The sequence below is a fragment of the Octodon degus genome, unplaced genomic scaffold (genome assembly GCF_000260255.1).
Source record: "Octodon degus isolate 3935 unplaced genomic scaffold, OctDeg1.0 scaffold00053, whole genome shotgun sequence".
Lineage (NCBI taxonomy): Eukaryota > Metazoa > Chordata > Mammalia > Rodentia > Octodontidae > Octodon > Octodon degus.
The window spans coordinates 13074667-13088188 of NW_004524629.1; the positions used below are offsets into that span (position 1 = coordinate 13074667).

The 13522-nt window shown below is 34.5% G+C and overlaps 1 protein-coding gene across 2 annotated transcripts in view; it reads right to left on the minus strand.

Annotated features, from left to right (window-relative positions):
• The window catches only part of Gsk3b (glycogen synthase kinase 3 beta), a 224180-nt gene that overhangs the window by 99024 nt on the left and 111634 nt on the right, over positions 1-13522 (minus strand). For both annotated transcript variants that reach the window (XM_004633333.2, XM_004633332.2), the window contains exon 3: positions 12673-12756. In XM_004633333.2, coding sequence (XP_004633390.1) covers positions 12673-12756 — 84 coding nt within the window. The remainder of the gene's footprint in view (positions 1-12672; positions 12757-13522) is intronic.

Consider the following 13522-nt stretch of genomic DNA (forward strand, 5'->3'; position numbering starts at 1 on the left):
TAGTTACATTCTCTTAATGAATAGAGTGATTTGTTCTAATGGTGTTTGTAAATAGGATATCATGTCCGCATCTTGTACAGCAATTAACAACTAGGAAGAATGTATGCAATGTGTTAATTATTGAAACTATCCTACCAATTTGATTTGAAACTGTCTCATTGCTATTTATCAATAAAATTATGGGGAAAAAAAAGTAAGATCACTGAGAAAAATGAAAATTAACAATACTGACAAATCTATAGTGATGTTGATCAGGGCAAAGTAAGGGGAAATGGAAAGAGAGGGCTTGAAGTATCACAACCAAGAAAAATAAGGGGATAGCACAACTGGTGTTGAAGTAATTTTAAGGAAAAGTAATTGTTCTCCAACAAATAAGATACCTTAGATGAAAGGGATACATTACTAAATGGTCAAAAGAAAATGAAAATTTAAAGAAACCGATTATAAGCAAATAAATTAAATTAGTAATTTAAAACTTTCCATAAAATGCACCTAAGTATGTACAGATGTCTTCTGGAAAACTATTTCACAACATCATTCGTGTGTGTGTGTGTGTGTGTGTGTGTGTGTGTGTGTGTGTTTGACTATACATCATGACCAAGTAAAATTAATCATAGAAATGCAAACTTTAATAGTCAAAAGGCAGCTTACGGTAGTTCCTTATCTTAGTTATCACTTTCCATGGTTACAGTCAAAAACAGCTGGAAAATGTTACACGAAATATAACTTTTAAATTGAAAATTATTCTCAATTCCAAACTGATGAGAGTATAAAATGAGATATTTGGGAGGGAGGGAGAGGAGGGGCAAGACAGGATAAGAAAAGGAAAATTCACATAATTTTTAAATATGGTATATTGTTATAACTTAAATTTTATTTGTACTGCTAATATCTTACTGTACCTGCTTTATAAACTTTTCATAGGTATGTAAGCATAGGAAAAAGCATACTGTTCGGTTTGGTACTGTGGTCTTAGGTATGTACTATGTATACTGGAACATGTTTCATGTGTATAGGGAGAACTATACTATATAAAATGCCATACTAATATAGAATAATAAAAATATGATTATAGCCACAGCTACAGAAAAGGAACTTGACAAGCCCCACACTGTTTCATTATAAATGGGCTTCAACAAACTAGGAATACTGTCTGAAGTGATAAATGAAATCTGTGAAAGACTGGAAGCAATCATTAGAGTTAAGGATAAAATGCAGTTTCCCCCTAAAACTGAGAACAAAAACTAGCAAGTGTACTTGAATTTCTTCTAATCAATACCATCCTAAGGTCCAAGCCAGAGTAGTGGTAAGAAAAAGACATGAAGGCCTCCAAAACACTATGTACTGATAAAAGAATCAAGATGTAACAATTACGCACATATATGCACCAAAGAACAGAACCCTAAATAATAAAGCAAAACTGACAGGAGGGAGAAATAGTTTCTCTAACAGCTGGAAACATGAATATAACACTTTCAATAATGGATAAAATATCAAGATAGAAGACCAGTAAAGAGGGGCTGGGGATATAGCTCAACAGCACAGTTCCTGTCTGGCAAGCATAAAGTCCTGAGTTTGATTCCCAGCATCCCAATACCAAAAAAAAAAAAAAAAAAAATCCACATTGAGGTACCTGATTCCTATATCACAATCATTGACTGTAGTCTCTAATTCTGAATTGGTTTATTGTGAGTTTGAGATCAGCCTGGGTTGTAAAGTGAGCTCAAGGCAAGCCTGAACTGAACAGCGAGACAAAAAAAAAAAAAAAAAGACAATAAAGAAACAGAGGACTTGGACAACACTATATAGACCAGAAGGATCAGTAAAGATAAATAAACTATACTTTATCACAAAACAAGAAAGTGAAATGGGGATTAACTCACAAAACACCGTATGTTAAGAAAAACATTAAACATTTACATTTTGTTTTTATTGGTCCGTGTTAACATATAATGATTACATTTACTGTGAAGAGCTGGTACATGTATGTAACAAATCTTAATTCTTACTTTATCCCCTTTCCCTCATCTCTTAGACCCTTTCTGTTCTGGAAAAGATCTATTCTCCTCTTTCCTTCTCCCCCCCCCCCCCCCCCCCCGAACTGGGGATTGAACTCTTTTTTTTTTTTTTTAAATCTAGCTCTTTCATTTATTTATATTTTGGGCCTCTCATATAAGAGAAAACAAGCTATTGCATGTATGTTTAAACTTGTGTGTTTGATTAACTGAACATTATGGTCTCTAGGTACATCCATTTTCCTACAAATAACTCAAATTTATCCTTTAAATAACAGAATAGTACTCTATTATATATAAACATGTATTATTCATCCATTCATCTGCTGATGAACATTTAGGCTGCTTCCAAGATTTAGTTATCATGAGTTGTACTACCATGAATGTATCTTTATGTATCAATATGGTACCTTTAACTCTTTGAGAAGATACCTAAAAGGGGACTAGATGGGTCAAATGAAATTTCTATTTTTAGTTTTTTGAGACTCTCCATACTAATTTCCACAGTAGTCATACTAGATTACATTCCTACCAACAATGAAGAGGGTTGCCTTTTTCCCGACTGCCTCACCAGCATTTGTTGCTATTTGATTTCTTGATTGTAGCCACTCCTGCAGTAAGAGAGAATCCCAGTGGTGTTTTAATTTGCATTTCTCTAATGGCCAGAAATGATCAACAGTTTTTCATGTATTTGTTGGCCCTTTGTAATACCTCATCGAGGAGTGTCTATTCATTTCAGTTGTCCATTTTTTGATTAGGCCTTTTATTTGGGGAGTTCTAAATTTTTGGAGTTCTTTATATATTCTAGATATTAGTCTTATGTCCAAGAAGTAGTTGGCAATTTTTTCCCATTCTGTAGGTTGTCTCACTGTTTTGATTGCTACCTTACTGTGCAGAAGTTTTTGAAGTAACATAATCCTGTTTTTTGATTTTTGATACTCCTTGTGCAATTGGTGTTCTATTCAGAAAGCCCTTGGCTATGCCTATAGTTTCAAGGGTTTTACTGATTTAACACGCATCAGATTGCTTCTGCTTTAATATTTAGATCTTTGAATCTTTTTTATTTTAGAACATGGTGAGAGATATGGCTCAGGATTCAATTTCTGGCATGTGGATATTCAGTTTTTCCAGCACTATTTATTAAAGAGGCCATCTTTCCTCCAGTATATGTTTTTGGCCCCTTTGTGAAAGATCAGATAGCGGAATGTTCTTTTTTTTTTTTTTTTTTTTTTTTTTGCTGCATCCTCTATTCACATGTCTGTCTTGTGCCAATATCATCCTGGATTTGTTTGTTTTTGTTTTAAATCTCTGTACATTTGTAATATAACTCAACCTAGGATTGTGATGCCTTCTGCTCTGCTCTTACGCCTCACAATTGCTTTTGCTGTTCTGAGTCTTCTGTTTCATATGCAGTTTAGGACTGTTTTCTCTAGTTTTGTAAGAAATGCTGGTGATATACATTAAATTATGCTTTAGTTTTGGAAGTACAGGTATTGTGACAACATTGTTTCTACTTATCCAGGAACACATGGTGTGTTTCTATTTTTCTGTTGTCCTCTTTCAGCTCCTTTTTCAGAGTACTGGAGAAGAGTGCTACAGAGGTCTTCAAGACTTAGCTTAATTCCTAAGTATTTAATTTTTCTTAATATTATTGTAAATGGCATTATTTTTCTATTTTTCTTAGTGAGCTCATTATTACAACAATTAATATTTTCTGTTGATTTTGTGTGCTGCTGTATTGCTACATTTGGCTTTTAATTCTAGGAGTCTTCTGTTGGAATTTTTTGGGTCTTGTTTTTAAAAAAATCATTTATGTTTATTTATTTATTTATTTATTTATTTGTGGGATCTCACTATGCAGCTTGCACTTGTGATCCTCCTGTCTCAGCCTCCCCTGGGCTGGGATTACCAGCATACACCACCACGATCAGTTTTGGTAGCCAGCGTGCCCAGGGTTCTGGGACCAGCGAGCCTGCACACCTGGAGTTCCAGGGCTGGCATGGTGTGTGGTACTAGGGATCAAACTTGGGTCCCTGTGCTTGCCAGGCAGGTGCTTAAACTGCTTTCTCCTCAGCCCTTGGGTCTTTTTATATAGAGGATCATACCTATATCTCTTTATCCTCCCTAACTGCTCTGGCTAAGGTTTCCAGGACCATATTGAACAGGAATGGTCATGTATAGTGGACAGCCTTGTCTTGCTCCTAGTTTTAGATGGAATGCTTTCTGCCTTTCCCCCATTTACTATGTTAGCATTAGGATTGTTATAAATGGCTCTTATCAGATCAAGATAAGGTCCTTCTACCCCTATTTTCTTTATGGCTTTTATCATGAATGGATGTTAGATTTGTTAGTAAATTGAAAAATTCTGGAAGCATGTTCTCTGTCTATATTATGGTTTATATCTAGATGTCCTCCTAAGGTTTCATGTGAGCATAGGCAGGGCCTTTGGGAGGTGATTGCATTATAGTTGACTTGTAGTTACAAAATCGAGCCTAGTGGAAAGAGCGAGGCCACTATTAGCCTGGCAGGAAGGTTGTATCTCCTTTTCCAGCTCCTCTCTTCACTTTCTACTTTGCCACGAAGTAAGTAACTAGCCACCTTGCCTCAGAACCAAAATAATCCTCTTTTTAGTTCAGGTCTTTTTTTACATCCAACTAGGAATAAGACAAACATAAGGAAGATGGGATAGCATAATAAACATAAGGAAGACAGGAAAGATGGAATCAGCAACATAAGGAAGATGGGACAATTCACAAATGTATAAAAATTCTCTCTAGATAACAAATCACAGATCAAATAAAACAATTTACTCTTGATAAAAATTAGAAAATGAGATAAAAAAAAGAAAATGAGATGAATAAAAACAAAAGCTTTCAAGAGTGAAAAGAAGGGCATACTAAAACTTCCACAATGCAATATAAAGGCAGTGAGCAAAAGAAAAAAAAGTTGCAAAGGTCTGCATTAAGGAAGAACATGCTGCTAGAGGTACAGCTCAGGGGCAGAATGCTTACCTAAGTATATGCTAGACTCTATGTTTGATCTCTAGTAAGTTAACCAGGGAAAAATTATTAAAGGAAAAAGATTGCCAATCAATAACAAAGTGTTATAACTTGTCATCTAGGAAGGAAAGAAACTAAGCTTAAAAAGCTAGTAGAGAGAAATAATAAAAATATGTAAGCAGGGTAAGGAAAATACAGAGAATCAAGAAAACCAGAAATTTTTTTATCAGTTGATAAAACACATTTTTAGTTAGACTGACGAATTACAAAAGACAAATCAGCAAAAATGAAAGCAAAAGTACAAAAGCATTCTACAAAGAAGCATTATAAAAGTACAAAAGCATTCTACAAAGAACTATGCTAATAAGTTATATAACTTACATAAAATGGCTATACTTCTGTAAGTACAAATATTATTCAAGATAAAATGGAAAATAATCAAAAACATCCCAACAAAGCAAAGTCTAGGACCTAATGGCTCCAGTGATAAGTTTCAGCAAACATGCCTGTAATGTCAACTATTCAGGAGGCTAACATAGGTGGAATGCTTGGACCCAAGAGTCTGACACAAACCTGGAAAACACAGTGATACCCCATCTCAAAAAAAAAAAAAAAAAAAGAAAGACAGAAAGGGCAAGAGGCACTTCTTAGTCAGTGAAGCCAGTATTACTCTGATAACAAGCCAGATGAGAATGCTATAAGAAAATAAAATTAAAAATTCATATGCTTTATAAATATAGATCTAAAAACCAAATCCAATAGCATGTCAAAAAGATACTGTATCAAAACCATGTGAGAAACAAAACAAAACAAACGTGAGATTTATGCTAGGGATCCAAGGATGACACAACAAAAGAAAATCAACCTAACATTTCAACATTAATAAAATGATGTAAACCAGGCATGGTGGCACATGCTTGTAATGCTCATATGTTGGGAGGCTAAAATGGGAGGATTAAAAGTCTTGCATGGGCAATTTAGCAAGATTCTGACTAAAAAAATACAAGAGGCTGGAATATATATAGTTCAGTGGCACACTATCTATGGGTTTGATTCCCAGGGTCACTGTACATAAAATGAAGGAAATAAAAACCATCTGTTCAACTGTCATATAAATTATATTGGACAAAATCTAGTTCAATTTTATAATAAAAATAAAAACGTTCTCAAAATAGAGCTGGTAGCTGCACAACGCAGTGAACTTTATGCTCCTGGACTTTACATTTAAAAATTACTAAGATGGTAAAATGTTAACATGTATTTTACCAAAATTTCAAAAAATGTTTCATACTGCAAAAGAATAAAATTATCTCTATTTGTAGATGAATGTTATAGAAAATTATAAAAGAACTACATCTAGAAATTCAGTTCAACAAGATATAAAATCAATATATAAAAATTTGATACACTAGCAATAAGAATCCTAAAAATAAAATTAGGAACATAATTCCTTTTATAGTAGCACAATTATCCTGTAGAAAGATCAACAATAAATATTTGCATCAATAATAAATCTTCAAAAAAAAGTTAGTATCTACCTTAAATCCTACTCTAGCTCTCAGTTTTCTGAAAACACCTAGAAGGCTTTAGTCATCTTGATAATCAATTTTAAATACTTATGAATCAGCCATTGAGCTAAACACTGAAAAAACAAAACTGAGCATAAAATCTCACCATACAACTAAGAATTTCACAACCTCTTATAGAAGTAAAAAAAAAAAAAAGTAGAACTAGACTGCCTGATCTCTAATCTGAGCCATACCACTTACACGTTGGAGGAAAAAAAAAGAAAAAAATTAAAATATATATTCTAAATATTCATACAGCTATATTTCCTTGCCTCTTGTATAAATGAGTCAATTTTTCTTCATCTTCTAAATCAATGGTGTCTTTCAAAATCTTAAAAGACAAAAGTAAGCTCCCTCTAGAAAATGCACTACCTTCATGTGAGGAAGGCCAGGGACCCACAGATTAGAAATTTAAGACTTCATATAAATCATCCCATGGGCAGGTCCTTTAACTTCCCTCTGCCATCTCTCCATGTGACATTGTGAAGATTAAATGCATAAATATTTAGATTAATGCCTGTTATAAAGTAAGAACCATGTAAGTTTTGGCTATCACTATTATAGTAATATTATAGTTATTATAATCTCTGCTTATTCAACCATCATTACTAAAATATTACCTTAGTAATGTATGTTTGCAATAAATATATGAGAGTTATGCTTGTTTTAGGGAACCAGCACATGTATATAACAATTATCTTGAGCATTCTGATCCCTTTCCCTCCTCCTTGGCCTCTCTCTTCCTAACCCTATTCTCCATCTCTGTCTTTTTGCTAGTGTATATGTTTTTAATGCTAAGTTTCCAGTGTACTGGAAAAATCCACTTTCTATGCTAAATAGTATACAAGTTACAAAGACTCTGGAGTCAGACTCCCTAGGACTGACTTTCCATCTTCCTATTTGGTAGCTCTCTGAATTTATGGCAACTTATTTAAATACTACTATCTCAGTTTCTTCTTCCACTAAATGGCAATAACTGCACCCATCCGTTACTGTGTTTAAACATATACCTGTTTTGCATGCTTTTATTTTTTCTTATCCCCAAACAAAATTATTGAGCATTATCTTCACAGTACACTTATACCTGAATTTTGTATCCTTATAGATTTTTGCTATTAGATACTAGATATCATAATATTCCAGGAAAGAAAGTGAAGGTCAGAATTATTTGTTCTATGAACCACTGGATTACATATGCTTATAGATTTACTTGTAATGCTTCCTTGCAGAGTTTGCAAACCGAGGATGGTGAGCCCTTTAGAGTTGACAGTGAACCTTTCAGAGCTTTCCATGATAAAGAGCTCACTAAAGCATGCATGCCATACGTTTACCAACACTGCCCTAAACATTTTCTGTTGATTGTTCCTTTTAATTGACTTAGCATTCTCAGGTTCTATTTTACGGCTTTACAAATAGAAATCCATTTAACCTTTTTTTTTTTTTTTTTCCATTTAACCTCTAGGAAGTTAAAATTCATAAAATTTTGGACCTCTGTATACCAAGTACCTAACAGGCTTTCCAACTGTCTTTGTTTGGGTAGGAAGCCCCCAGTATAGTCCTTATGCCTGACTTAATCCTAATATGGTGGTCACAGCTAACAGATTTTTACACTATTACCTCAGAATGATTTACTTATTCTCTCCCCACCCCTTTCTTTTTCCACAATGACTTTCTTGCTAGTGCTCCTATGTTCCTATTTACCTTAAACATTCTTACAGATACAAAAAAAAGTCGTTAACAGAGGTTAACAAGAAGAGACAGTAAACCTCTAGACAAAGAAACCTACTTTCTGGTATCACGTATCTCAGAACTTATGCATTATAAATTTTCCCAAGAAATAACAGACATTTTTAAAGTTTAGATAGCTCCACTAAAAGTTAAATAGAACAGAACAAAAGAGGGGGAAAGCAACAGGAAAAACTGCTGAAAATAATGATCTTTTGGGGTGGTGGTGAAGGGGAGGAAAGAGAAAAGAGATTAGAACAAAAAACTTTCATATCTACATGTACTCACTAAGATGACTGTAAAATTCATGACTGCATGAACTGCAAACATGTACTAATAAGTTTCTTTTTTTAAAAGGAAAGTATTCTGAAAAGATATAGAAATACACAAGTTCAAGACTTCCCACCCATAATCTTCCAACAACCAAAAAGGTCGTTTCTTCTTGTCTTCCTTTTCGGAACCACTTTTAAACTGTTCTGGCAGGACTAACGCATTATCTGAAAGGCCAAGTAGTAAACTGACATTAGCCATAAAAGAAGATGGGATCAGCTCTAGAGTTTAGAGCTGACTCTCCAGGACTAGACTTCTTCTTGAATCTAAATATCTATGAAATTCTTACTAACCCTTAAAGATTATTTCTAATGTAGCCATCCTATATTTGGTATGCATTTTCCAATTAGAAGCATCAAACATATTTACACACACATACACATATGTTCTGGGAAAATAATTTTAGTATGAGATGGGCTATGAGTCATGCAGAAGATACCCAGAAGACACTTACATGACTCATATAGAGCAGGCCTCTAAGTAGAGAGACACTGACAAGGTGGGGAAGAGAAAGGGTGCAGCCACGTGAAATTTGGAGAGGGAGAAAACTAAATGTTGTTTGAGGCTAGGACCATGAAAGACTGGTAGTTTGACAGTACTACCTTCTGTTCCTTGAATTTGCTGTGGGCTTAAAAGCAACTGTTTGACAGGACTACAAGGAAACCAGTGCCTTTAGTGAGATCCAGGTTTTATCTAAGGTGAAACAGTAAAAAGAACTTTCCATAAAGAGTTATGAGAAAGTTTTTGTGGGTTACAGAGAACACAGGGGAGAGCTTTGGGAAGGAGGTCAGTGCTAAGAACATGAGCCTATAGGAGGCTGTGAGAAGACAGTGAAGGTGTAACCTGAGGTCACTGTGAAGATGAGAAAGAACAAGAATTGTGTTTCAAGATTATAGAGATGAAGGACTTGGTTAGGTTTCTGAACCACAGATGTATATGGGAACTAAAAAAATCCTGTTTTTGCTATAGTCTGCTCTAATTCTTTGCCTGTCATTTTCCATTAGTCTTTCTCTAGTTCTTTATTCTTTTCTTTCCAGCTGCTGTCCTTTCTGGTTTTTATATTTCTGCCTTTTTTTTTTGTCTCTCTCATGATTTATGTCACTCCCTCTTCAGATTTCTTTTCCCTATCTCTTATCGCTTGTTTGCTCTTCTGATTGCTCTCTCATTCTTTTCTCTCTTGGTTATTTCCACTCTCTCTGTACCTCTCTTTTATTGAATTTCTGATCCCATCTAAATCTCTGCACATTACTATCTGACTTGACTCTCATTATTTCTTGATGATGCTTTTCTCTGGGCCTTTTTCTTTTTTGCAAAAAATTCAAAAATATTACTGAGTATTACTATATTGACATTTAATTTCTACATATCTTATTGTATGTGTCCATGTTCACATAGGTATATACATAACTTATAACATTACTAAACTTCTGCCTGTTTCCTCATAACATGTAGAGTTACATAATATTCTGTTTTCCTCCACAATATCCTGACCTATTCCCCTGTTGTTCTTTTTCACTTTAGAAATGTAGCTAAACTACCATCAGTCACTATGATTTTTATCTGTAAGTACTCTTCAGCATAATATTAGGCAAATATTTTCTTTAGTCAGTTTGGCTGAATGGTTTGTTTGTATTGGTGATCTTTTTATTGCAGTTATTAAAGATTTTTTCTCTGTTGAGATTATAAATAATAAGGTTTTAGTTTATAACTGGGAAAAAGGACAGCTGGTTTTACTAGCAGAAGGACAGAAAAATCTGGAGACTGTAGTTTAAACTACTGTATACCAGTTTTACTGAAACATCTTATAGGCAGTATACTCTAGATTATGCAATAAATTTTGGTACCTTGTACTTTGTTCAGAATAAGCAGTACTTTTCCATTTGTCTGTCTGCCTCTGTTAAATTATTTTCCCTGCAAAAATGGCTTTTTAAGTGTTTTGGAAGTTCTAGATTTAGAATTTTATAAATTTCAGGTATCCTATAAAACAGCAATGTTACACATTGTTTGGCAGAGCAGGGGTATGAGGTCAGCAGATATTCCTAAGCCATAGCTCACTCTACAGATCCCTAGGGTTCTGAAGGGCACCATATAAAAAATCATGTTTTATCTTTACCAGCCCCTTTTATTTAAATCAATCAATAATTTTGTTTAAGAAAAAAAACCACACACACACACACACAAAGACAACACCAGCCGGGGAGATGGCTCAGTAGAATAAGTGCTTCCTTGGCAAGAGCAAGGGCCTGATTTCAATCCTTGGTTCTGCCAAAACCAAAGAGAAAAAATTTTTCTAAGTAACCTTTTATGTAAAAATAGTGTGTGGTTCATCATGGATTTCTTGGTTAATGAAAGGTCTCTCTTCTACTACTCATATAAGAAATTTTAAGGGGTAGGGATATAGTTCAGTGGCATAAGCGCCTGTCTGGCAAGTACAAGATCCTGAGTTTGATGCCTGGTACCTCAAAAACAAAAAAAGAAAGAAACTTTAATTAGCCAGGATGGCAAATTGAATTCATTCCATGAACACTGTTCTTTTGATAGTACCTGTATGGAAGATTGTGTGGAAACTGGGAAGACTGTACCATTTCTTCTGAGGCCCAGTAGAAGAATACTATATTTGGTTATGCATGTCTCCCAAATAGAAAAACTGAGAAACAAGAGTTAATTAATGATTAATTTGCTCATTGTGGTTGTTAAAACACACTAGCTAAAACACACAAGCATATACACCATATGCAGATCTATAAGCATGAACATCAGCATCTTGCTTAAACCCACAGATATACTCCAACATCACAAGCTTTGTTGTGGGAGACAGGTTCCTAAGAAAATCTACATAAAGTTCAATAAAATGATTTAAAATTGTTATACTAGAAAAATTATGTGCAGTAAAAAAGGACACTGGGCTATAAACCAAGAGGTGTGATATATCTAAGAATATTAAACTTTTTTTTTTTTTTTTTTTGGTATTTTAGGGAAGGGTCTACATGTTCAGGGATCTCACTACTAGACTGGACTCAGTGATTCTCCTGCTTACAACCTCTCAAGTGCTGGGATTACAGGTGCGTGCCACCATGCCCAGTCTCAATCACTATCCCAGCACACCCTGGGGGTGGGGCTGGCATGGCAGGCCCAGGGATTGAACCTTCAGCCCCTGTGCCTCCTTGCAGGCGCTTTAATCTGCTGAGCTATTTGGCCAGCCCTTTATTCGACTTTATATGCATGAAATCTGAAATCTAATACATGAAGTGAACTTTTGAAGGTCAAATTAATTTTGCCAACAGTAACTAAGTAATTTGTTACTTGCCTTGTTTCTTATCCCAAACCAAGAAAGCACACATGTACACAGAACACTGAAACTGAGAAAAGAGACAGCGAGAGCTGAAAAGACATACAGTATGCCAAAGTCAGACAGAAGAAACTGGTTTTCTTTGCCTCAAGCTCCAGATACATATTATGAGTTTAACATCTTCTGAAGAGAAAGCCAAAGGGAAAATGATGTGTGAGGTTCGTCAGTCTGAAGGTTTTGTTATCTTTTACTTTCACAGAATTAAATGGGATCAGCAATAGTAATTACGTGTAACAAGCTCTGGAATTCTTCTCCAACGTTTTCACTGGCAAGACACGAACTTGCTTATAATGAAGCAAAGTTAACCTCATTCTCGTACTACTCAAGTATTCTTCTTTCATGTTCCCTTCCAGTCAACTTTAAATAATGTAAAATATTCTTCCTCCAAAAAGCAGATGAACTTTCACAGGGTTCCATAAAGCAAACACAAGTTTGCTTGAGAACCAAAGATGTTTCAATCAAAAAAAACCTCAAAAATTCGTTCTCTATCTCCTCCTTAACAATTTCCAAGCATAACTAATGTTATTCAATGATCGTATCTTGGGCTCAGAATTACTGAGGCTTGTTGTATAAATTCTTCCATTTGATTAGCAAAACTGTTCTGTTGCAGGAAAGGAGGAAAGAGGGTTATTTAAAGAAGAATAACATCTTTACAATATTCAGTACATGGTTTCTGTCACACCTACCTTCTCACCACTGGAGTAGAAGAAATAACGTAATCGGACTATGTTACAGTGGTCTAACTTTCTCATGATCTGGAGCTCTCGGTTCTGTAAAGGAAGCACATGAAAATACTTTTTAAGAATAACAGCTATTAATCATAATGGTTAAGAGGACTCTAAAATAGTAAACACAAGAAACATAAAGATATGGACGGACATACTATATAAAAGTAGTCTATATTCCAGTTCTGATCTGCAGAACTGTTTGTTAATCCATGAACTGTATGTTTCTGTGCAACAGTAAAATAAGTATAGAAATCAAGTTTTTATAATTTTTCATGTCAATTCGACAACTGTGACTATGATAATAATTAGGACTTGTATTCTGTATTTTTGTTAAATTTTGCTTTTATAGTAATTAGTACTGTATTTTGCAAACTTGTCAGTTTGAGGAATCAAATTATAAAAACTGCTATTTTACCACGGTAATGTTGAGGGACTAGTGTGTAGTTCGGAAGAAATATTGGAAATGAATTGCTACTAGCGTAATTTTTATACCTATAATAGTGATTTTTAAAAAACCAAACAAGAAACAAATGAGTCTGGAGCTATTTGTTTTGCAAGACACAGTGAAAAACTAGGAGTTAACTACATGAAAGGGGCTGACTTGCTAAGTTTTAGAAAAAGTTACAATACGGTACCCTAAAAGCTGCACAGCCCCCAAAGATCTGTAGATCACAAAAACACTTCTTCCCTTACAAAGTTGTAAAGTTAGATTCATTCTTTCTGAAAATAAAGCAGTATAAATACTAGGATAAATGCTTAGTACCATATTTTTAGCACCATATTATTTTGAAATTATTTATGAATTTCT